The sequence below is a fragment of the Pseudovirgaria hyperparasitica genome (assembly GCF_010093815.1).
Source record: "Pseudovirgaria hyperparasitica strain CBS 121739 unplaced genomic scaffold EJ05scaffold_1, whole genome shotgun sequence".
Taxonomy (NCBI): Eukaryota; Fungi; Ascomycota; class Dothideomycetes; order Acrospermales; family Acrospermaceae; genus Pseudovirgaria; species Pseudovirgaria hyperparasitica.
Window position 1 is genome coordinate 739,812 of NW_022985549.1, and position 23,143 is coordinate 762,954.

Here is a 23,143-nt window from a genome sequence, read left to right on the forward strand (position 1 = left end):
TACTACCAAAAATACAAGATTGGCATACTCAGGGATTGAATCTGCGCATACAGGTCTATTTTCTCACGCAGTATCATTACAATTCCCTCAGAGGGAAGCCCAAAACAGTAAAAGTGGATTTTCAGCTATTGGTGGACTCATGCAGAGCTTGATCGCGTAGGGAAAGCCTTTCTAGGTACTGGCTATGTACCATCGTGTAAAACATGCAGATTGTAAATACGAGCTCTCAAGCCTCTTCCAGGATGGATCCGACGTGATACCCGGACACGATGCAGATCGTTCAACGGCGTGGTACATTACCGGATCAAGTGACTGCCCAGCCATCAGATTCAATCACCCACTGTCTACCATTCGACCTTCTGACACATTCAAGTCAGAAATATGCTCTTACAAGTACTACCACCTCTGTCCCTTCGTACACAGAACGCCCTTAAGTTCTATCAATGATACCCAGATCGAAGCTCCATCACCATGTACTCTGACTATAATTGAGGAACAAGGATCTACCCAGAGAATATCTTACATATGCCTTGGCTTTATTGTGTTCCTGGCCGATCGCTTTCAAGAACGTTTACCTGATTAGGAAGTTCAAGAACCAGACTCGTATTCGCCTGTTAGCTGCCCAACACTAACCTAAAGATAGGTTGGATCACAACACCACCCCCCACACTTCTGGCGCACGAGCGGCTGTCCGGCGGGCTTGAGTGCTCACTAGTCTCCACAGCTCAGCTGGACAGGGACAGGACGGTTGGTATGGTCTGGCGTTCTCTGAGAGTGACCTGATCATATGGATTGGGGGCCAAGGCTTGAGCTGGTTGGGTCGGACTACACTCTTATAAAGGAACCTTTCGTGTGCAGTAGTGTTATGTTCCATATCGCCACCCGTATGGGTGCGTGAGAACTTTCATTCACGCTATGGCTATTACTTAAGCTCATGTAGATCTAAAAGCAAAGGCTTAATGCGTTCCTCTAACAACTACTGCACATTCGATTTTGTCATTTTCGTACACAATACCGGAACATGAGAACGGGCTAGTGGTGTTTGCATTGATTGGGAGCTCTGTGTTTTTCTTGTAGACCGACCCATACCCAAGCGAATGGAGAATTCATACATAGATATCTTGAATGCGACTCAGAGCATCTCCTAGTCCAACCTCTGCCTGTCGTGAGCAGTCCCAACACTGACGAGCAGATCAGGATTTGTGACTGAACGGATTGTCATATCCTAGCACTGAATGGTATTTTAAGACAGCCAGGAAGTCATAATCATTTTCATATAGCCACGGATTCAATTCTAATACCGCTAACACCGCTGTCCACGCTCTCTTTCAGTTCTTGAACCGAATACTTGAGGAGCTTTCAATCCAGATCTCGCAGTGCCCACAAATCTTAATCCTCTATGTTCCTTGCCTTGGGAAGTGACTAAGGTGATGAATGTACGGGAAAGGTTTGATGTGTCTGGGAAGTCTATGCTGTCCATGGTGGAGTGATTCTAGAATGCGCTCGAACATTTCTTCTCCTAGACCGTTGTCACATACATATAGTGGCTTAATAACCTGTGGACAGAGTCTCTAGAAGATCAAGCTAGTTTAGTTGGAGCTCATATCTTATCGTTCAGGGATCAACTAATGTGTAAGGAATGAATGTTTCATTTTTTGACTTGAAGCAGAAATACTTCAAACGAATCAAGCTGAGGAAAGCGTGATAATCTCCCCTGTCAAAGGATAGATGATCAAGTGTTGCGGCCCAATAATCATAGATCTTGAAACAATATGCTGAAGTGAAATTAGTAGCTTCAATCTCAGCTCAAACTAATGGACTGAACAGGGGGCACGTAGTCAAACACGCCCGCCATGTTCAACATCCAGTTTTCCGCTGGTCGCGCACCAAACGCGTTCAAAGGAAAGCCTGGGTCAAACGGAGACGACTCTTCAATCTCCTTGATTTCGTCATCTTCCAGCTTCAGCCCAACTGCCTCAATGCTCTTGTCCAAATGTTCCAATTTCCGGCAACCGACGACAGGAAACACATATGGCGCTTTGTGCATAACATATGCAAGTGCCACGCTTGTCATTGGCACGTTACCTTTCTTCTTCGCGATGTTTTCCAAGGCCTTCGATACTGCAACCGCACCTTCCATCGCCCCCATACTCATCCTGACCTTCTCGCCATTCGCCTCGGCTTCCTTCCGCATTGCGTCTGTCCTGAACTGTCCACTTCCCAGTGCACCCCAAGGCGCAATTGCCATGCCTTCATCGCGTGCCAAATGCAACACGTCACGCTCGAAGTCACGATTCGCCGCACTCCAACGCCCCTGATAGACCACAAACCCACGCAGTCCATGGTCGCGTGCGTACTGGTTTGCTTTGGCAACAACGTACGCTGGCATATCTGAGGCTCCGAGATACAGCACTTTGCCTTGGTTGAGAAGTGCGTTGAGGCTGAGCATGAGCTCTGGGATCGACATTGTCCAGTCCCACCAGTGGATGTATAGGATGTCGATGTAAGACGTTTGGAGCTTTGCGAGGGAGGCATCGACTGAGTGCTTGAGGGATTTGGTGCTGTTGCCCGCAAAGTTGCTGTGTTTGGTGTCATAGCCTTGGCCAAGGAGGTACGGCGAAGAGAATTTGGTTGCGAGGACGATCTGATCGCGGTTCGATCGGGAGGTCATCCAAGAGCCGATGATACGTTCGGACTCGCCGTTGGCGTAGTTATTGGATGTATCGATGAAGTTACCACCCGCAGGTTCGAGGAATAAGCATTCGACATGGACTTAACAGTGAGCATCTCTTACTGAAAAACCTATCCATCACCTCGAAAGCCATTTTCTCATCACAAGTCCCGGTCATTGGATTCTCCTTCTCGCCGAAGCTCATCGTTCCAAGACATAATGGCGAAACACGGACCGCAGCCGTGGGAGACAAGACACGATGACGGGCTATGTTGCTAACAGGAGCTGGAGGCTGTGGAAACGACATGACCGGTGGTATCTAAAGGGATCAGAGCTTGAGAGAACTGAAGTGCGGTGTATAGGGCAATAAGTAAACATTTGTTCATTGCGATTGGAATCGCGCTGTGGTAGTCTAACTGCACGAAGCCATTCATGATTCATGACCTTGTGTTTGCATCGATAGTCCGCATAAACATTTGACATGCTGCTTGGCCGTACTATAGTGCTGACATGTTGGATAAATCGTAGATTGCGACTTTACAAATGACGCCAGTCAAGCACACACTTACCGCAGAAGCCTATCCGTCCGTAACTTTTTCAGCGCAACTCTTGGCATGTGTTGCGCGCGCAACACACTACATTTTCTCTTATTCTCAAAAACCTATATTTTTGTTAATAACTCTAGTATTAAGACTCTAGAAGATATTAAAAGATCTTATATACTTCTATTTATATTTAAAGAGTATTTATTAAGTTCTTTTAAAGACTAAAAGTTCTTATAGAGATAGATAATAGAGAAAATCTCTATTTTCTTAATATCTTTACTATATACCTTGAGTTATTAAAGGAAATATAGGTTTTTAAGAATTAGAGGCATCGGTAAAAAACGTGTTATACGCGACACGTGCCAAGATTTGCGCTGAAAAAATTACGGACGGATTAAACCCGACTCTTTCGGTTTCTGGAACCTATGTCCGCCCGATGGCTGCCACTAGACATGTACCTAGCCTTGAACTATATATATATCTTAGCCTATTCTGGAAATAATTAGCTTTTCCTCTCCCAGCCTCGCGAATCCGAACTTACTACTTGTTATCGGATGATGTCAAGAAAAGACTGCTCAGTGTTTCTCCGGGTGTGGGTATGGCCGGCGCAGGGCCTGTTAGCAATGTTCTGTTTGTCGATCCAGCGAACGTTAGCGGACTCGTTGGCACAACTTGGCAGCTATCTCTTGGTCTTGATGGCGTTCAGGCTTTATTATGCTGAGGACTATACGAGTGGCATAACCGCTGACAGGAGTGTGTACTGTGGGATATCGGATCCATGGATGAACTCATCTGCCTGCTCTGAATGAACGCGTTCATCGAACAGGCACCCAGGCCGCCGCCCTACACAACTTATTTTGCCTGCTTGTTCGACAACGCAAAATATCAAGGAGCGTTCTCTTCAGTCTCCAAATCCACTTTGGCTACACATGGCACACGTCACACACCTGCCAAACGAGCTACTTTGCTCAATCGCTGATAGACACCTTCTCTTACCCAACGACTGCTTTAGTTTCGCCATAACATGCAAGCGGATACACACAGGCCTGGAAATATCCCTACGACGTCATGGCGAGCTTTGGATTCAACACAAATCCCTTGTAATTCCTAATTACCATGTAGATGACACAGCGGACGCTCTTTCTGGCTTCTTGTCTGATCCGTACAAGATGAACTATCTCACAAGTCTAACCATCAATAGTTTTTCATTGGATCAGCCGACAGTCTTGACTAGACTGTTCGGCGATTTCAAGGAGTCACTATTGGCCAAATCCCTAGAATATGGGCTTACTTCAACCGCTTACATTGACAAGGCGGGAGGCACCGATCTACTCGCGAAACAAGTGGAAAACATCCTCTTCGCTAGTGGAGAGTGGCCTGCGTGCTACTCAGAGCTATGCTGAGTGTTTTACTATACTTGTCACCAGAGTTGAGGCAGCTCACAGTCCGAGCAGGGAATGAGGCACATTACGATTCAAATGAAACCTGGTATGATACATGGTACATGTTCTGCCTTGCCCACCGTTATATACCCTCGTCTAAAGCCTTGGCTAAGCTCAAGCATGTTTCTTTTCCACCGGATCCAGTGTATCCTGATGGACCACCAAAGCACATCATATACGCTATGATGTTTCTGCCAAGTCTGCGATCAATCGAAGCATCATATGTAACCGAAGACGATATCAACAAGCATTCTACCATGTCCAGAAATCACGAATCCTCTGCGACACAGGATTATGTGGAGGACCTTCTGGAGGACAAAAATCGTCGGCTTCAAACTCAAATCGCAAGCATCAAGCTTAATGAATTGTGACTTAAGGCCAACGTCTATCGAAGCAATTTTACAATGTGCCCCAGCCCTCGAAGAACTCTCCTACACGAGTGTAAATAGCTTGAACGACAGTTTCAGAGCCTGCACAGTCTTGATTTGTATTGCGAAAGTGGCTGCAGCAACGCTCCGCCATCTTACAGTGAATCTTAAAGTAACCGAACAAAGACAAGAGTGTTCATGCAACCAAGATGGACGACCAAGGCTCGAAAGAATGTGTAGTAGTTTTGCAAACTTCAAACATCTACACACGCTGACCATCAACTTCACCATCATCGGGAAGAGGAATATGAGCGCAAGCATCTATCATTTCACAATCGACCAACTCCCACCATCCCTCGTCATCCTCGAGTTCCTCCCTGAGCTACGAGGACATCAAGCTGTCATCGTAGATATGCTACGAAAGAAACCACACCGCCTGCCACTACTAAAGAAGCTCACTATGAGACGCACAACGCCGCTGACTCGCGAAAGTAGTTGCTGGGAGACAGCATATCTCGAAGAAGAACGAGAGTTCCTAGAAGCCGGGCTCAAGGAGGCTGCAGAGTCAGCGAATGTACGCGTGATGTGGACCGATTACCGAAACCAGAACCAGCGGGTCGTGTCAGAAGGACTGATGTAGAGGCGAAAGGAATCATGATGGATGTGAGAACTCAAGTAGTGTGATTGAGTCACTGATTCGCATTAAAACCAACAAGTACAATTACTCGTAGAGATAATAGGATGATCTTGAATGATGTATGCACCTTACCAATTCGTTTCAATCTACTAGTATCATGTTCATGCTACAACATTACTTATGCCTAGATTCTCTTTTTCATAGAAGTCAACTTCAAACATTAAGCTTCTACACGCAGCGCCGACTCTAAATAGTGCTCATGGGCTTGTCATGGCAGTGTTCCAGAGTACAAATTATTTTCCACAGATTGTCGTTGATCTATGAACCGGTAACTTTATATGAAGCCACCGCAGGGCTGACAATACATTTGAAACATTGACTACGGAGATTTGCAGTGGCCGTGTAAGGATGATTGATGCGCGCTCTGCTTTGCGTGAAGGTTTGGACTTGCTACTTCATCAAGGAGAACTTGTACTTCGTGTGCTCAAACCCGGCATCACTTGGACTGCGACAATCTAGATGTTATTTGCTCATAAGGAGCATGAAAAGGAGGTGCTAGAGTTACACTGACGTCCATCTCTAATTACTTCGCGTCTAGACCTGGGAAGAGGCCAATATTCGAGGACTTCCATCCTGTGTCAGTGGGAATAAAGAGCAAGTTCGTGGTACTAGTATCAGGTATGTCTATATAGTCTATTACCAATCTTGCGCTATGCTATGTGGACATCGACATTGTATAGCCTGCCAAATTACGAAAAGAATCGACCTACAGACGAGTAGAACGGGACCTTCATTGAGGACTACCACCCTTCAAGATCCACTCATCGTCACCAATCTTCTTTCCCCTGGCGATCCAGCGCTCCCGGAAGGCTTCCTTGCGCTGCTTTGCGAATGCGTCCAATGCCGGCCAGTAAACGTCGTGCTCGTATTCAAAGTTAGCTTCACCACCCCAAGATTTCAACAATTGCGATGGCGGGATATTGCTAGTGTACGGTTCGTTGAATCGAATCTTCTCCCTAGTGAGAGGGTCTATAAATGGTGTGATCACCTTGAAAAACATGCTGATAATCATGGGCACTTTCAGCTGGTTAATAAAAGATTCTATCAGTCTTAATTTTGAGACACGTACATTGAGAGATGAGCGCTCTTCCAAGGCGTTCCGGATAGTATGTCTGCAGAATGTTGAGCACATTACGAGACATGGCCATGGATGGGCTCGTCTTGCGGCTGGAATTTGCAAAATTGATGACGAGGGCCAAAGTCTCCTGTCCAGGAGGCATGATATCGATCGCCCTTTCAAGTAGATACACTAAGTGGTGAACCTGTCTCTCAGACTCTTGAGTGTTTTGTTTTGAGGGATCCTGGTACAGACATGGTCTTCCGTTGATGTCGTACCCTATAATCACTTGTTTCCCAGTCTCATTCTCGGGCGCCGTGTGTTCTGCAGTGATCTTGTCATATATACCAAACTCCCGTCTCCATGTCAGTGTGGCCTGTAAACGAGTAATGGCTTCATTTGGAGCCCATTTGGTAGCACGAAGGTATCGAAGGAGGCAATTGCGAGTCAACCACATGCGCTCTTCGTCGGTCAGGGGTGCTTTGGAGGTGCCTTTTGCAGTGTCCGGTATCTCAGTCCATGCCTCGACGGCGGCAAGGACAGTGTCATATTTCTTCTGCTGCTCTGCTGTGGGCTCCGGTGGAGACCCAGGCTTGCACGTATCGAGCGGGTGTGCAATTGGCAGCTTGAACACTTCGTCATCCTTCGGAGTCTCGGTTGCGACGGGCTTCGAGGATAGCTCAGGTGCAACTACAGCTGGGCCAGGAGCCACTTCGGAGGTCTTTTCGGAGTTATCGGAGGAGCCCGCTGGTGTCGCATCATCGGAAACGGTAAGAGAGGCTACTTTTTCATTAAGCAGTGTATCTGTTGCTGGGACAGCTTGGGGTTCTGTGGTGGTCGCCATTATGAGGACAACTCCTCTAATACAATCGAGGGATGGAAGAGTTGGCAATTGCAAGGGTTCATGAGGACGAGTTTCGGAATGAGAGTGAACGCCTAAGAAAACGCACGGGTCATTACCTCTTTGGTGAGCTTAATCTCACCGCACTGGCTTCCGTGGCGGCGGACACATATCGCACAGATCGGGTGGAGCAGAGGACGAGATGGATTCCCGGCCCGGGTTTCTTTTTGGGTGCACGGTGCCCCTTAGGTCCGACCCACCCTGCCTGCTAAGCTCGAAGCAGCGCTAAATGGACCCTGCCACAGACGCGTCCTCGGTCCAAGGGTCGCGTCTCCGGATTGTCGCGCGTTCAGAAAAGCTTCGTGAACTCGACTGAGCCCTCCACACACAGCAGAACGACATCAATCAGTACAAGGAACAACATGGCCGAAGTCAACTCTGAGCTCAATGAGCTTTTCGCTCCCCCAGGGAAGGATCTCCCGGAAGCTCTGGTTAACGAATTGGAAGCTATCATGCGCCTGCACTCTATCGATGCCCAGGAAATGTTCTACAAGTGGGAATCATACAGCATAAAGATGGGCGCAGAGAACTCGACGCTAGATTTGAAGACTGCGCGAGACTTCAAGAAAGATCTGCAGGATTCTCTAGAGAAAGATGTACGCTCGAAGAATCACGCCCGACAAGCAGATAAAAGAGTGGTCGGTGCTACCCCACGAGCAGCTGCAAACTCAGACGTCTTTGGAATGTAAGTAGTAGCTATCGGGCGGTTGCGTGGGTACTGACTGATTCTAGGCTTGATGGGCTTGTCGCGCATACTCCACGTCCTGCTGCAAACAACACAAACGGCACCGTAAAGAGAAAGTCGAATTTCGAGACACCCGGGTCTGAAGTCAACAAGACACACGCCGCGAGCTCCCCTGGAGAATTCAAGACACCAAATGATGCCAATGCTACATTGTGAGTAGGACCTGGACGCTAGCTATATGGCGGCTGACACTCTGGAACAGGATTAATTTTGCGGATCGAGCAAAGAAAGCTGAAATCGAACACACAATTAACAGCCATATCGAGCTTCCTTCGAACGAGGAAGCACCCTTGGCTCCTCGATTTGAGATCAAGGCTCGTACCGATATGGCCAAGTTCGCGTACAAAACCATGGCCATGAAGCTTTCTGAGGCATCAGAAGTCTTGGACGATAGGATAGACGAGTTTATCGATATACTTACAGAGTCTGGTACCGTCAGCAGAGATTCGATCGGGAATCCAACGAATCAAAGCACAAGTGAGATCGTGACTGTGGGACGTATAGCGTCTGACTCAAGCGAAGGGCGTCTCAATCAATCGTCCCTGGTCCTCGAGACATCTAGACGTACTGGAAGGGGCCTCCGAGTGCCCCTGCGAACTGGTAATCTTCCTGAATACGCATTTTTTCCTGGCAAAATAGTTGCCCTACGCGGGACTAACGCCTCAGGAGACTACTTTACTGTCTCCGATATCATCCCTCTCCCTGTCCAAGTCGAAGCTGCAAGCCGTCCAGATGAGGTGGATGCTTTGAATTCCCGCCTCTCAGGCCCTATGGATGATAATGCTGCCCCCCTGACCATTATCTCTGCAGCAGGCCCTTACACTACCGACTCAGACCTCGACTTCTCCACTCTCAGTACTCTTCTGGAAACAGCCCAAGCCATCCATGCCGATGCCATAATTCTTCTTGGGCCGTTTCTAGACGCCGAGCACCCTCTGATACGCACAGGTTCCTATCCTCCTCCGCCGTCCGCTCCTGGCTCCGAATCGCCCACCCTCGCAGACCTCTTCCGACAGCATATCAGCACCAAGATTGCCGCCTTCACTTCTGCCAACCCAGCCTGTCATGTAGTCCTGGTACCTTCTCTCCGTGATGCTGTCTCTCGCCATGCTGCATGGCCACAGGATCGTCTTCCAAAGAAGGAACTCGGACTACCCGCGAAACGAGTACACGCTGTCACGCACCCCATGACACTCAGCATGAATGAATTTCTGGTGGGCATGAATAGCCTAGATGTGTTCGATATGATTCGCAGAGAAGAATGCGTTGGAGGTCGCGCGAAGGCAACTAATATTATGGAACGGGCACCGCGGGCTGTCATCGAGCAGCGGACATTTTGCCCGATCGTGCCGCCCACGGCACGTGAGAACATGACTGCTGTGGGTGAGGTCAAGGAAAACTACACAGGGGATGAGGTGCGTGAGCAGTTTCGTCCGGTTGGGGCGATGCTTGATACGAGTTATGTCAAGCTGGGCGAGTTCAGTGGTGCGAAGCCTGATATGCTGATTCAGCCGAGTGTCCTGCCTCCTTTTGCCCGGGTAAGTTGTATATCATAGTTTTCGCGTGAACGACTGGCTGATCTGTGTCGTACAGGTGGTGGAGAATGTGCTCGTGATCAACCCAGGGAGTATGGCGAAGAGGAAGGCGTATGGGACGTATGCACGCATTACGGTCATGCCTAGGGAATTGACAGAGGAGGAGAGGGAGAACGCGAGTACGGTACCGAATAAGATATTCGAGAGGGCTCGTGTGGACATTGTGCGAATATGACATGGACATGACTATCTCTTGGGTATTTGCGAAGTCCCTGATCTTCTGGCGTTTGGGCTGCATTGTTATCGACACTTGTTCCTCCTCACGCCTCAGCGGGATGTTACAAAGATAAGATCGTTCCGGGTGGTGCTAGTTACGATTTGAGACATGTATAGAGAATTGCAAAACTTTCGTGATGTGGTAGATAACGAGCGTGGAATTCAATGTTGAAGCTCCACCGTTGCTACAGAGTCGACGAGGGTAAAACACCTATTTATGCACCCATTGTTACGCGCCAGGTGTATTGTCATCTCGACCTTCGTGTCTTGTACGTCTTACATTACATTCTCATCGAACATAACGGTACTAGATTGGACATCAGAGTAAGAACCGGTTGGTCATAGTGATTAGCAGAATCCCTCTTACTGTCTGGCATAATCACAGATATAACTGTTCTATTATGCTAAGCCATATCTAGACTAGCGGTTTTGAGCTTGTCACAAGGTTGTAAACATTACCACACTTCAATCACTTTGGTGCCTAGTAACACCTCCAGATACCTTCAAAATTAGTCTCATTCGCACGAACTATACACTCCTAATGGTATGAATTGCTCCACCATATACAACTTACCTTCAGCTTACAACCCTCAGTCTCGCGACTCCTCCCGCACACAGCTCCACCTCCGCTCCCCACACCACGCCGACCTCTTCGAGGCCTTCACCCGCGCGCCTCTCACTCCCGATGATATCACCATACCACCACATCTCCAGCCTCCGAACCCCGAAGACGAGGACGATGTTGTTCCCGACCAGCATGCGGCTTTCGGCATCCAGCGCGCGACTATGAAGCAGCGTGAGCCGACATGGAGGGACCTGGGCCTCGAAGAATTGGTAAAGAAGGGCCCGGAGGATATCTTGGGTGAGAAAGGTGCTTCGGCGAAGGGTGGAAGTGTGGGAGAACAGTTAAGGAGGAAGAAAGCCTCTGGCAGTGGGTTGCCGCGGTGAAGAGAGCCTCAGTTGTTATGCTGCTCGAGCAAAGACATTGCATCGAATGATGCCTGAGAGGCATAATTGCCAGGATACAAAGTTTATCGCCTCTCAAATCATGCCTATGGTGTGCAAGTCTCTGCACGATCAACGAATCCTCATCAACGAACACTACGTGTGGTTGTATCTGGTGTCTATTGGCCCGACGGGAGATAGTGTGGTATACCTAAAGTCACCCATTGCTGGCTGGCGATGATGGACCCGCAGAAATGTATGGACAGTCGAGCCACAGGAAGCAGGTGTAAATGAAAAAGGAGAATATACTTTTTCCCAATCAGAGCTCCACTTTACCAGTAGCAATCATCTACTTCTTGCAGACCGCCACGATAGCCATCATTGAAAGACCAACCAGCTCTACTTCGATCTCCTTGTCTCCGTGGTACACCATCTTCTTTACCTTCTTGGCATACTTTACCACAGTCTTCTGCAGCTCCGCCAGTATCTCGTCCCTCTTTCCCTTCATCCACGGCACAGCCTCGGTCAACCTCACCAAAAAGTTCGCGATCTTCTCCTCGCTTTCCGCTGCATACCACGCCTCGAAACTACCCATCTGCACATTCTCAAACCCGGCCTCCCGCATGACTTTCTCTATATACTCCGGATCAAACCACTTCTTCGCTAGCGGCAAATCAAACGGTTCTGTCCCCGGCAAGACCACAGCCTGCGCATCCCGAACTGGATCAAGGTACCCGAAACTCCTCCAAGAAGTTACTACCGCCGTGCCACCCGGCTTAACGGTGCGATGAATCTCGCGACTCGCCCTCTCGCCGTCCACGAAAAGCGGGAGCCCCATGTTCGTAAACGAATGCGAGAAAACGTCGTCTTGCAGTGAACTTAGATCCTCCGCCGGCGCAACGACGAAGTCTGTGTTCTGCACTGGGAGCGCGAGGCGCGCAAGCTCGGCTTTGGCGACGCGGATCATTCCTGCGGCGCCGTCTGCGAGAGTGACGTGGGGAGGAGATAATTGACTGAGTTTGAAGGGCCGGAGGATGGCCTGGGATATGGCGCCGGTGCCGCTTGCGTTGTCGAGGATCGTGGAGGTGGAAGTGATGGGTGGGCTTATGGAGATGATGTGGCGGGCGACGTCGACGGTGCAGCCGCCTGTGTTTTCGTCGTAGCCGTCGGCAGTTCTGTCGAACATCTCAATGGAGTTCGGGATCTTGGATGGTTGGGATGCCATTTTTGTTCTTTGTTTGTTGAAAATATCGAGGAATTCCTGAATGATGATTATGGTGGTGGTGATGGTGGTGGCTCGTGATGACAGCGATGTATTTATATATATGCTGAGCGGCCAGCTTGTAAGTCGTTGCGTTGCTGATTACCTTGATGGCAGTCTTGGCTTTTGTACCTTGTTCAAACTTCCATAAGCGAGCGAAATACGCGTAGACAGAAGCGTAAGCATGTATGAGAAAAGGGCTGTGGTGTGCTTCATGGCCCAGGACGTTTAGCCTCGCAAACTTATTCTATTACCCGTTTCGGACAGTTCTGAGACATTTGTTGCCGATTGGTACCAATGCAGGTTACTAAAAAGTCTCCGAGAGACATACCAAGGCTGCGTAGGTGTCAAGCTAGCGGTGTTACATCCATGCAATAGCAACCTCAGGGGCTTTAGTATGTTATGAAGCGGCCAATGCGCTGTCTTGGAAGGGCCTCATGGCACAATAGAACGATATGGCATAATGAAGTATAGTGAAGTTGTCAGAGTTCAGAGGCTTTTTAATACAGCAATAAGCATGGTATTAGGATACGATCACGTCCACTTTCTTTTTTTAAACATTTTTAGATTGATTCTATTGGATACCAACATAGCAGCACTGAAGCATCTATCATCTGTGTGAGCCCGGGATCCCATCCCACGTTCCCGGCTACTGATACCTCATCCTCTGGTCCAAAAATCACGTCTCTTTGACTTTCCAGAATGAGATTCATGATAGACTACCATGCGAGTGGCTAGGCTGTTGTTCCTAAGCTTTTCGCCAAACAACGCCATGAACCTTGCCCAGGAAAGTCCAGTTGACGGCGACAATAGCAGGCTTCGCCGCGGAACTCGAGCGGGAATCTGCGATATCCTCGAGATAATTGGTACCAAAGAACTCGAGTGCACAGAGGTTCGGGGGAAGTAAATGTGTAATGTCGTCCTTGAAACTCTTGTGGTGCTTGAACGAGTCCTGCCAGGTGCGTTGAGCAAAGGTGCTTATGTTGACGCGGAGCGACTGCAGGTGCTTGAAACGCGAGAAGTCCACGCGGCTGTCTTGAGACCAATAGGCAGATAATTCGGAGGTCCAAAAATCGGACCGATCCATGTCCATGATCCGGATAAAGAGGGTCTGAAGACTGTTCGATAGGGTTTCAGCCACAGCATGAACGATATGGTCCTGTCGATTCCACTCCGGGGCAAACTTCCCTCGTTTGATTTCTTTTTCAGAATACGCGAAGTGCTGCAGGTTTGGCGTGTACTGGAAATAGTGGCGTAAGATCTCGTATGATAGGTCGCAGTTAAATAACTCGACTGTCGTGAGTGAGGATCTGTGTAGGCCCATCTGGTTCTTACAGCCCGTGATGGCTTCCATCCAAATGGTATTGTTACAAGGGTACACGACATGCCTTCGTCCATGTCTGTCGGACCTGGGAGCCGGATGATGGAGCCTGTTGTAGTACGAGTTGCAAACTCCGAAGCCGTACACAGTTTCTAAACGGGGCAGTAGCAATGCCATGAAGAAGGAGTCGAACTTCAAATCCTCGGGTTCTGATCTGTTCTCCCGAGCAAAGATGGAGATGTCCTTACACATGTGCGATCGAAGAGAAAGATGCCTGAGCCTGGAGAGACTTGACTTGCCTCCAGACACAAAACACTCTTTGCAGAGCATCTGAAAAAGGGCGAAAAGGAAGTCATCATTGCGTTCGCGGTTCTGATCGCAGATCTCCAGGCGTTGGAGGTACCGACAACTTGCAAGCAGCATGGCGAAAATTCGTAGGAGGTCGGTGTTCCGTGTATCAGGCATCCGAATCAGAGCGGCTTCCGGCGATCGCGTAAATCCAGTAAGTCCCAACAATGCCCACGGAAGTTGGCTTAAGATGAGAGCAACTGGTATGATGTGCTCACCCACATGTATGATCATGGAATCGATATCGCTCCTTGATGAGTTGTCAATGAACCGAATTGGAGAGCCAAGAAACTGGTGACTTTCAGAAACAAGACGAAGAGTCTTGATGAGTTCATACAGTTCTTGGCTTTCCGATTCCCGGTCGATGGAATCTCCGTGGTCAGGGGGAAATCCACTTCCTGTGGCGTCGCTGGGCATCCCGATGATCATCTCTCTGACGTACTGTGTCAAGAGAGCGTCGCCAAAGACTGACTTGGTGAAATCCAGTGCCCGTCCATAGCGGTCATTGAGGTTTATGATCAGACGTCCCCACTGAACATACAGTTTTTGATGCTTATCCCAGATGGGCATGATCGCATGGTTAAGCGTTCTGCATGTCAATGCTAGGCTGAAGCAGTCGTCCGCTGAGAGATAATCTTGGTCAGCGACCATGCAAAGTAGTTCCGTCGGTAGGTCTACAAGGGTTGTCATTGTGTCTGTAGAAAACGATTTGGAGAATGTGATTTGGAGGATATGATGTGAAGTATATGATATGGAGAATATGGTTTCGAGAATATGATAGTAGAGTGACACTAGCATGGAGAAGGAGATTCCCATGAAGTAATACTCAGTCCTTATTTATAGATTTCCGGATATTGATGGAGAAAGACGCCGTAAATCAGACACGAGTACGCACGCCAAACCATATCCGGACGTATATCTAACCCAACACGGCAATACAGAACCCTGGGACACAGAACCAGTGTTTACTGCTGGAGCCAAAAAGAAAAAGATGCTACGAAAAAAAACCCTGGTCCGGACACGATGCAGATCGTAAAAAAGACGTCTAAATGTACCGCTTACATGACATACATCTGGTACAGAACCACGCTCAATTATGCTACCCTATTCACGTATGCTGTGTACAATATTTCTTATGAGTCGCTATAAAGGTGGATTTCACATGAGAACTGTCTGCATGATTTACATCTATTCTACATAATACGTCTCATCGTCGCATGACCTTCCCTGAAAATGCTCTATAGATGTGATGTTTTCGAACGCCAAAACTCTCAAATGTCCGCAGCCTCACTGCCCCCCCTTTAGTGATGCATCATGATATGTGAGTAATCTAAGCCTCTTGGCTACTTGCTGATTGACTTTTAATTTGGCTACCACTAAGCGTGGTCATCATATCACTCCCGTCGTCTTTGACTTCGGTGCTCATCCCAGCCCAGCTCTCGCCTGCAGTCTTCAACACGGCCGTGAGATTCAAGTCTTTGTGAAACCATCGTTCTCTTCGCGTAGTCTCTCTTGCACCTCCTTCTAGTGCGCTGCGACTGGCCCTGGTAGTACGTGCGCGTTTAGTAGCTCGTCCGCCCTCGGATAACAAGTTGGAAAGACGCAGACGAGCCGCTTCCAGCTTAAGGTCGGCAGCGGCAATACTCCGAACGTATGGAGCAACATCCACTACAACGAGGGAGAGAGGCCGGTCGACAATACATGAGTTTGCTGGTGTACCAACATAAAGCTGGTCATGACGTGGGATGGTGATCGGATTTAGTGTGACCAAAACGTTCTCAGGCGAGAAGTCGGGCAAATTTGCCTCTGCTTGTTTGTTGGCGAGTATAATATCGATAGACTTGGTCTCAATGGACGAGGCTCTAGCCTTCATAGGTCCCGTATCATCGCAGAGGTGTTGTAATTTCAAAGCCATAGCTATGGCTAGTTGTGTGTCGATATTCCTGTAGTCATTGACATGGTCTGCCTGGAGAAGCGGCAGGCCAGAGATGTAATTAAGTCGGGCCTTCTCAGAAATTGCGGGTTGCGTAGTATCCGCCAAAGCCTGTAACAGTCAGTTCTGTACTTACTATATTCCCAAGGTAAAGAACTTACGGAACGTGTGGCCGGAAGGTCGACACGACAGAAGACATCAGCTGCACTACGACCTTCCGCTAGGAAATCCAAAGTCTCAAGTTGCTCACGCGAATGGGAAGTGGGAGCTTGCTGAGGCGATGCGAATGTGCTACACATGCGGGCGGTGTCGACGGGGTCGACCAACCAATTGTCCCATAACTGTCTCGTCAACTCCTCCTCAATGACCATACCGGTGATCGCAGATTCGTGGACAGTGTCGCGTCCAATCCAACCCATACCGCTAAGATACGTGCCTTCGCTTGCTACGCGTAAAATCTTGCCCTCGCTGTCAACGTCTTTACCAGGCGGCCACCGTTGATAAATCCACTCCAGCCCTCCTTTTCGATCTCCAACTGCCATCTGGCACCAGAAATCCAACTCTGTAATGCTAGCCCGAAGGTCTTCGCTCTTAGCCCTATAGAGCGAAACCACATCTCTTCTATCAAGAATATGGCCTTCACGAGCAGCCATCAGGAGAAGATATGCTGAGACTATCTTTTCGGATGGAGGCGTAAATCGCAGGACGGCCTCAAAGGTAAGTTCAGCCATCGGAAGAAGACTTTCGTCGTTGCACGTCAGAATCATTGGGCGCTTCGACTGCATTGCCAAATCGATAACAGTACTCCAAAACCCTTTGTCCTCTTCAAAAAGTACGTCGACTTCCTCCAATAGGATCAAAGACTGCTGTTGTGACTTGCGTTGACGAATTGTCGTCTCCAGCTGACTCGCCACACGTGCTGATTTCGATTGAGATTCTTTCACGACTTTGGCTTCTGGCTGGGCCTTCTTCCCTCCGGCTTGTTTTTGGAAAAAGGACGTCATCATCCCTTGTCGACCGCTTGCTATATCCTTCTGAAAAGCCTCTGCAGCTCTTTCGGTGTCCGAATCGACAAGATTTACCGTCAGTGGATCATCTTGTCTATTGCTGACGAGATGATTTTCAGTCATATCGCCGACTCGTTCAGTGATATCTTTACCACTTCTTTTGCTGCCGGCATTGATCTCGAAGACATCAAAATTCAACTCTTTTGCGATAGCATATACTGCGGCAGTCTTTCCACATCCATGAGAACCGCTAATTAGGATCAAATTCTTTAATTTCCGAACCGATCCTTTTGAGTTTGAGTCTCCTATTCGTATCAGAGACTTAGGGCCATTGCGTCTTTTGAACGGCCCGTCGGATACATTTTCAGGATCTGTAAGCTCATCCAGATCACTGGCGCTATCCGAATCGACTATGAAGTCATCCAGCTCATTGGTCTTCTTTCTCTTCTTCGCAGGCTTCTGACGTTTACCCTTGCCAAGAGCCTTCTCCGACAAGTCTTTTGCTACGCCACCGACTGATTGGACCTTGAGGCTTGTCAACCAAGTCCGAAGAATAGCCATGGACTGTGTGCTTTGAAGCACGTCGGACGCTTTCTTTGGAGCATATTTGTGCGTCCAAGCTTGAGTGTCACACGTGCCCCTGTCAAATGAGGTTAAGGTGTCCTCAAATTGGTCCAGGAGTCCAAAAATTGCCGGGTGTGGCTCTAGTACCGCTGTAGATGAGGCGTTTGGTTGAGAATCTGAGGCCCTTAGGACATCGCTAAGCTGGCGCTTGACCTTGTCAAGAATTACGCTTCCATTGGTGACATGTCTTCGTGGCAGGCGTATCGACTTGGACGGTGGTGGAAATCCGTTATCAGCGCAAACTTCTGATATTGGAATCTTTCTCAATGCTTGTCCGAAAGTACGGAGTATGTCCTCATCTTCAACGATATGTGTTGCATTTGCTTTCAATCGTCTACGGATTAGAGCAGAACGACCAGATCCCGGGCTATCTGGCAAATCCGGTTCGAAGGAGCCTCTTGTGTGAGCATTACCTCTGCTTGGCCATGGTGCTTCTAACGAGCCTGGGCGCTTCACAGTGCTTGTGCGAGCGATGCCAGATCCACTAGATTCTGCGTCCGTGCCGTCCACTCTCGCATCACTTCGAAGCTTCCCAGGAGTGACAGTACTTCTCTTTGAGTATTGCGTCTTAGGAGCTTCTACTGTAGATTTATTCTCATCTTTTACATTGCGCTTGCCCATGAAAAATGGATGCGTTGTTTTGGGTTGGTTTTTTGGTCTGACGGGTGCAGCTACGATGTTTAGTTCATGAGTCTGGACTGTAGCAGCCATAACTCTTGATGTTCCGCTCATGATGCTATCAATCTCATGTCCAATCTTTGTTGTACGTTCGCGATCCATCTGGAGAACGACCGAACTCGAATTACTTGAGCTTGGGTGAGTTATGGTACCGTAGCGGATGATAGCAATGCAAGAACTAATAGCCTTCACGCCTTTGCCTTTCGACCTAGTCCTTGGGGCCTTATTCCGTCCTTCTTTAGCGGCCGAATTTGAGATGGGAGAGCTGAACTTGCCACTTGAATTCAATCGCAGCATTTTTTTAGGGGTGGTGATCAATACAGCTGGCATCGGCTTTAGTATAGACGACTCATCATTCAACTGTTCTGTATTCGAAGTTTTAGGTGATCTTCTTGTACGTGTCTCTGGGGAAAGAGAGGCAGAATCCATCTCGGCGGGGGGCGTCGCTGGGATAATATGCTTGCTCTGTGGAATGTCGACTACGAAAGTGGTCGGGCTTGAAGCTTCCACCAGAATCCGTGCAGGAGGTTCGCCCGCTGCATTTTGTAATTGCTGACGCCAATCAAGATTTGGGTTCGGCTCGTTGGATGGGAGATTTCCGAGGTCTTCCTGCTTCTCAAGCCTAGGCGATGGGGAACCTGTCGTGACAGGCGTGGTTACCTGCGCCCCATCGCCAGGTTCCAGACTGATCTTTCGTCGTTTTTGTCTCCTTCCAGATGAATATCCATCGATCCTTGGGTCTATGCTGATAGCGCACGCCGCGCTAGCTGATCTACAGGCTTCTTCAGACCTGTTGAGCTCCGGGTTCTTTGTGAAGTTCTCTAGCAGTGCTTTGCTTTCTGCGGATACTGCCTGTTGCCCGAGTGACTTTCTTTGACGAGGCTCGCGCGTCTTTGAAGGCTCATTCCTGACTTCTTCAGATCCGGCATCCGACGCTGAGAAGCGCTCTTGGCCCTGTAGAGTAGGATCCTGATGAGGCTTGGGGGTGTTTGTTGCTCGATAGTCCGTATCTAGACACCTCAGTTCGGACGAGAATTCTCCAGAGCTCTTGGATTGGAGCCAGACTGACCTTGGGTTTTGCTGAAGAACGGATGCAGTGACTTCGTGTCTCCGAGATTCATAGCGATACCAATTGTGAGAGCCGCCATGCGCCTGAGCTCAACTGAAACAGAAGGAATAGCAATAGTGCATAGTTACGCGGGGGAGGGAACTGTCGTGGATTCAGACTGGGGTGTTCGCTGATTCTGCTGAACGAGCATTCAATTCAGTCAATGGAGGCACGCGTCCTGAGTGACGCGCCTGAACACGGGAGCGGGATTGCATTAGACCCAATTGGGACTAGCCTAGACCAGCTATGCACGCCCCATCAGCGCCCCAAGCACGAGCCACAGTACAGCGCCAAGAGTTCGAACTTTTTATTTTGGAGAGCTCAATTCTCTGGCTTCACAACCACCGCAAAATTCTACGGCGCAGTAGAGCTGTTACAACTTTACCGGTCCCTAGACTGGCCAGTACTACCATTATGTCTGCTGAGAAAGAGTTTGACAATCCTTTCGCGATTGCTACTCTGACACAACCCATTGGCGGTTCACATTGTGGCCGAATCCTTTCATCGGTAGCATATGGGCTCAGCGGCTCCAGGAAACGCAAGCGAGCAGAAATTGTCGTAAGCTCTGATGGAGAAGGTATTCATATCTACAATGTAGGGCTATGGCTATATGGGCTACATACTGGCCTAACAGTGTCATACAGGTTCAAACATCGCGTGTAGTCGCATCATATGCGGTTCCTCCGCAAGCCTCTTTCAACACAACACCCTGCTGTGTCTATCGTCGACCTTCCAAAGGTCTTCCTGCCCGTCGATGTACATACTCCTCCACTGTGCAGGCTTTGAACGGAGCAGGGAGTCCACAGGTCATTTGCTTCGATGAAGAGTCTGAGCCCGGCACACTGGGCAACATGCGAAAGCTCACTTTTGACATACCAAAGGAGCGGTCAGACGTGGTGGCGATCGAAGCTGTACCGACCGCTAGTGGCTATTATAGTCAAGAGTTTGTCTTTGAGATTATTGTTGTTTACCAAGACGGTAAACTGGATTGTCTATCATCGGATCTCCAGACATTGCAATGGACATCCGACCTGAGGTCTATCCTTCCCTCCCAACCTTCTCGAAATAATGCCACTAGTATGAGCGTAGGATATGCATACGTCACCAATGCCCTCCAGGCGAGCCGCGGTCTCTTCAAGGGACGCGACGATGTTGTCGCAATTCTGCAAGGCTCTAGGGAAGCAGACCCTGGAGTGCTTGCGGGCACACCTGTGGTGGTGCTGGCTACCACTTTGGGAGGATCTGCGCAGCTTGACCTCCATGCCTTCTCACTGCGACCAGCGCTTCAATCCGGCTTAACATCTCGAGACGCTACAGCTAGACATCTTGTATCCTGGCGCCTTCCTAAAGCTACAATGTCGGCGGACTTGGCTGCCTCCAAGATTAGTGTACAGGCTGATACAGGAACTGTTACTTATCTCGCGCCTGATGGACTGGTCACCTATAGACTCCACGACGCTATACCGAAGGAGGTCTCGTATCTCGGCTGCTCCGATGGCCAATTTCGGTCTTTCCTTAGGCTCACTCCATCACTTGCTCTGGCCGTATCTGATTTGTACTGCGGACTCTTCGACCTGACCTATCAGACACTTCAAGCCACTTTGCGCTTCAGTCAGTCTGAACCACCGAACGGCGTGGACAAGAAGCGATCCCGCGGTGTAGCTGAGTCTACTATGAAAGACGTCACGTTCATTGGCTACTTTGCAGCACTCGACCTAGCTGTTGGCTCTACAGCTACGGAACTGGTTGGGTTTCCGCTCGGTTCGATTCTTCCACGGAGACATGGCAAGAAGGAAGCAAGTCTCTTAATCGACTCCATTGGAAAAGGCCTTCGAAATGGCCTGCCAGCACAAGTAATCACCCAGAATAGTGCAGGCCCTGTGGATTTGGCCAAGGATTTCAAGGAAAAGATTAATCTTCTGGATGAGCAGGACGATGTTTTTGGATTCGAACGGGAGTTCGCTGAAGCTGTTGGCATCGAAAGAGACACTACGGAATTTGATACGTGGGCGAAAAGCCACACCAATGGGACGAATAAGGCCTTGAAAACCAATGGAACTACCTCACCACAGCATGACGGCATGGATGTCGATGCACCCAGTGATGAGGTGCCGTTACCGTCCTGGAACTTTCCCGCAAGGTTTGATATAAAGGACCGCTTCAGGCACGAACCTCTCGCGATGTACGCTCTATCGAAACTCTTCTCATGGGCCCCGGAAACCAAAAATTCTACACTACCCTTAAAGATGCCCACAATCGTGGCTGATGCTTACATGCCAAATATCTTCCAGTACCTACTTTTGACAGAGTGCTTCAATAAGAACACCATACAACGTGCACTGCGCATCCATTCAGGCGTTCCGGGAGACATGCGTATCGTCAATGATGGTGATGTTGTTACAGCGCTCGTCGACCTCGACCCAAGTTTTGGCATCCTACGTACCGTGCTGGAGTCCGGGTCATATCTATCGATTGGCGAGGTCACATCCTCAATCAAGCTCATAGTACAACGACTCGGCGCTCAGGCTGTGTCAGAACTCAATGCACGTCTCCTACTTCACAGTGACCCGCCGATCAACGGAGTGGACAATGATCAGGATGTTGAAAAGGCTATCAGCTCAATGTCAGATGTGATTGACGACACCCACGCATATCTTGACAACATGCCATCCGCCGATGTCGAAAACAACTTTATTCTGTTTTGCTGCTTCCAAGGGGCTTTGAAAGCTCTATACACGTTCCCAAAGCCAACTATTGTAGCTGGTCTCCGTACAGCCTTGGACCACGACCAATTATTTGTTCTCCTGAACTTACTGCGAATCCAGTTAAGCGGCGGTGGCTGGGCATCCCGCTACTTCGACAGCGAAGCCTCCGAACCCCAAGACGACGACTCCTCATCCGACGACCAGATCATCATAATCGCAAACCTCCTTTCGACCGTCCTCGATACAATCGGCGTAGGTGGCTGGCTCCTCGCCTCGCAACGCTCCCAAGATCCAACCACATCCACCACTACGATCGAGCAAGAAGACAGCCCCGAAACCCTGATCCACGACCTCCACGAAGTTGTCTCTGCTGTCGCCGAAGGCATTCACGAAGTCACCTTCATGAACGGCCTCCTCTCCGACTTTCTCCGCTACGAACACCGCCTCAAGACCTCCTCATCCAAGACCACCACCACCACCGCAGTTTCGCGCAACAAACAACACAACAAGAAACCGTATAAGGTTTCGACCGCAAGCGACGCCCTGTATGGCGCCGACGCCTACGCCGACTCTCGTATCCTCCCGCTCGGCATGCTCGTCAAGGATGCCCCAGCGCTCATGAAGAACGCGCCCAATGGCACAGAAGTCAAGAAGAGTATGCGCCAGATCGGCTATGAGCTGAGTAAGATGGTGCCCAAGTATAGCGTCGAGCGGATTGAGATATGATCTGATAGAGAGTCTTTTGGGTTGTCGGCTTTGGTGTAGGCGACTACCTGGGGTTTTATACATATACATATATGGATATACGTGTGTGTATGTGTGTATATATGAAATGAATGAAATTTGTTGTTCCACGTCGTATTAGGTTTTTGCCGTTCCGTGCCGTGACTGTAAATGTGATGTAATTATGCGACTTATTTGTGCTTTTTTGTAAACGCAATCCATTGTACTAACTAACTGAATAACTAATGCCTTG

At 49.1% G+C, this 23,143-nt stretch overlaps 9 protein-coding genes across 9 annotated transcripts; 4 read left to right on the forward strand and 5 right to left on the reverse strand.

The window, feature by feature from the left end:
* Positions 1-1,595: 1,595 nt before the first annotated feature.
* EJ05DRAFT_471612 (Aldo/keto reductase) lies at positions 1,596-3,184 on the reverse strand (the record flags this gene model as incomplete). Its single annotated transcript, XM_033743002.1, has 2 exons — positions 2,795-3,184; positions 1,596-2,739 (listed from the first exon to the last, which is right to left on the reverse strand). Coding segments are annotated over exons 1-2 (964 nt in total), but the record flags the coding sequence as incomplete, so codon positions are not given.
* A 556-nt stretch (positions 3,185-3,740) lies between these two features.
* Positions 3,741-4,820, forward strand: EJ05DRAFT_471614 (uncharacterized protein). The gene has a single exon (XM_033743003.1). It carries the CDS (start codon positions 4,146-4,148, stop codon positions 4,617-4,619), a length of 474 nt encoding a protein of 157 aa, XP_033605086.1. The 5' UTR covers positions 3,741-4,145; the 3' UTR covers positions 4,620-4,820.
* Positions 4,821-6,223: 1,403 nt separating this feature from the next.
* On the reverse strand, positions 6,224-7,805 carry EJ05DRAFT_534155 (CRAL/TRIO domain-containing protein). The gene is made up of 2 exons (XM_033749172.1): positions 6,793-7,805; positions 6,224-6,740 (listed from the first exon to the last, which is right to left on the reverse strand). Exons 1-2 carry the CDS (start codon positions 7,622-7,624, stop codon positions 6,454-6,456), a joined length of 1,119 nt encoding a protein of 372 aa, XP_033605087.1. The 5' UTR covers positions 7,625-7,805; the 3' UTR covers positions 6,224-6,453.
* Positions 7,806-7,945: 140 nt separating this feature from the next.
* On the forward strand, positions 7,946-10,441 carry EJ05DRAFT_534156 (DNA polymerase alpha/primase associated subunit). The gene is made up of 4 exons (XM_033749173.1): positions 7,946-8,366; positions 8,414-8,578; positions 8,629-9,964; positions 10,020-10,441. Exons 1-4 carry the CDS (start codon positions 8,044-8,046, stop codon positions 10,194-10,196), a joined length of 2,001 nt encoding a protein of 666 aa, XP_033605088.1. The 5' UTR covers positions 7,946-8,043; the 3' UTR covers positions 10,197-10,441.
* A 282-nt stretch (positions 10,442-10,723) lies between these two features.
* EJ05DRAFT_8336 (Apc13p-domain-containing protein) lies at positions 10,724-11,358 on the forward strand. Its single transcript, XM_033750004.1, has one exon. The coding sequence runs from the start codon at positions 10,784-10,786 to the stop codon at positions 11,183-11,185; it is 402 nt and encodes a 133-aa protein (XP_033605089.1). The 5' UTR covers positions 10,724-10,783; the 3' UTR covers positions 11,186-11,358.
* On the reverse strand, positions 11,359-12,621 carry EJ05DRAFT_8331 (S-adenosyl-L-methionine-dependent methyltransferase). The gene has a single exon (XM_033750003.1). The coding sequence runs from the start codon at positions 12,405-12,407 to the stop codon at positions 11,532-11,534; it is 876 nt and encodes a 291-aa protein (XP_033605090.1). The 5' UTR covers positions 12,408-12,621; the 3' UTR covers positions 11,359-11,531.
* A 570-nt stretch (positions 12,622-13,191) lies between these two features.
* Positions 13,192-14,802, reverse strand: EJ05DRAFT_506342 (uncharacterized protein; the record flags this gene model as incomplete). The annotated part of the gene is made up of 1 exon (XM_033747808.1): positions 13,192-14,802. The coding sequence occupies one exon, from the start codon at positions 14,800-14,802 to the stop codon at positions 13,192-13,194; it is 1,611 nt and encodes a 536-aa protein (XP_033605091.1).
* A 481-nt stretch (positions 14,803-15,283) lies between these two features.
* Positions 15,284-19,611, reverse strand: EJ05DRAFT_506343 (uncharacterized protein). The gene is made up of 3 exons (XM_033747809.1): positions 19,424-19,611; positions 16,207-19,364; positions 15,284-16,156 (listed from the first exon to the last, which is right to left on the reverse strand). Exons 1-3 carry the CDS (start codon positions 19,500-19,502, stop codon positions 15,443-15,445), a joined length of 3,951 nt encoding a protein of 1,316 aa, XP_033605092.1. The 5' UTR covers positions 19,503-19,611; the 3' UTR covers positions 15,284-15,442.
* Positions 19,612-19,800: 189 nt separating this feature from the next.
* Positions 19,801-23,020, forward strand: EJ05DRAFT_534159 (uncharacterized protein). Its single transcript, XM_033749174.1, has 2 exons — positions 19,801-20,056; positions 20,107-23,020. The coding sequence occupies exons 1-2, from the start codon at positions 19,877-19,879 to the stop codon at positions 22,891-22,893; spliced, it is 2,967 nt and encodes a 988-aa protein (XP_033605093.1). The 5' UTR covers positions 19,801-19,876; the 3' UTR covers positions 22,894-23,020.
* The last annotated feature ends 123 nt before the right edge of the window (positions 23,021-23,143 follow it).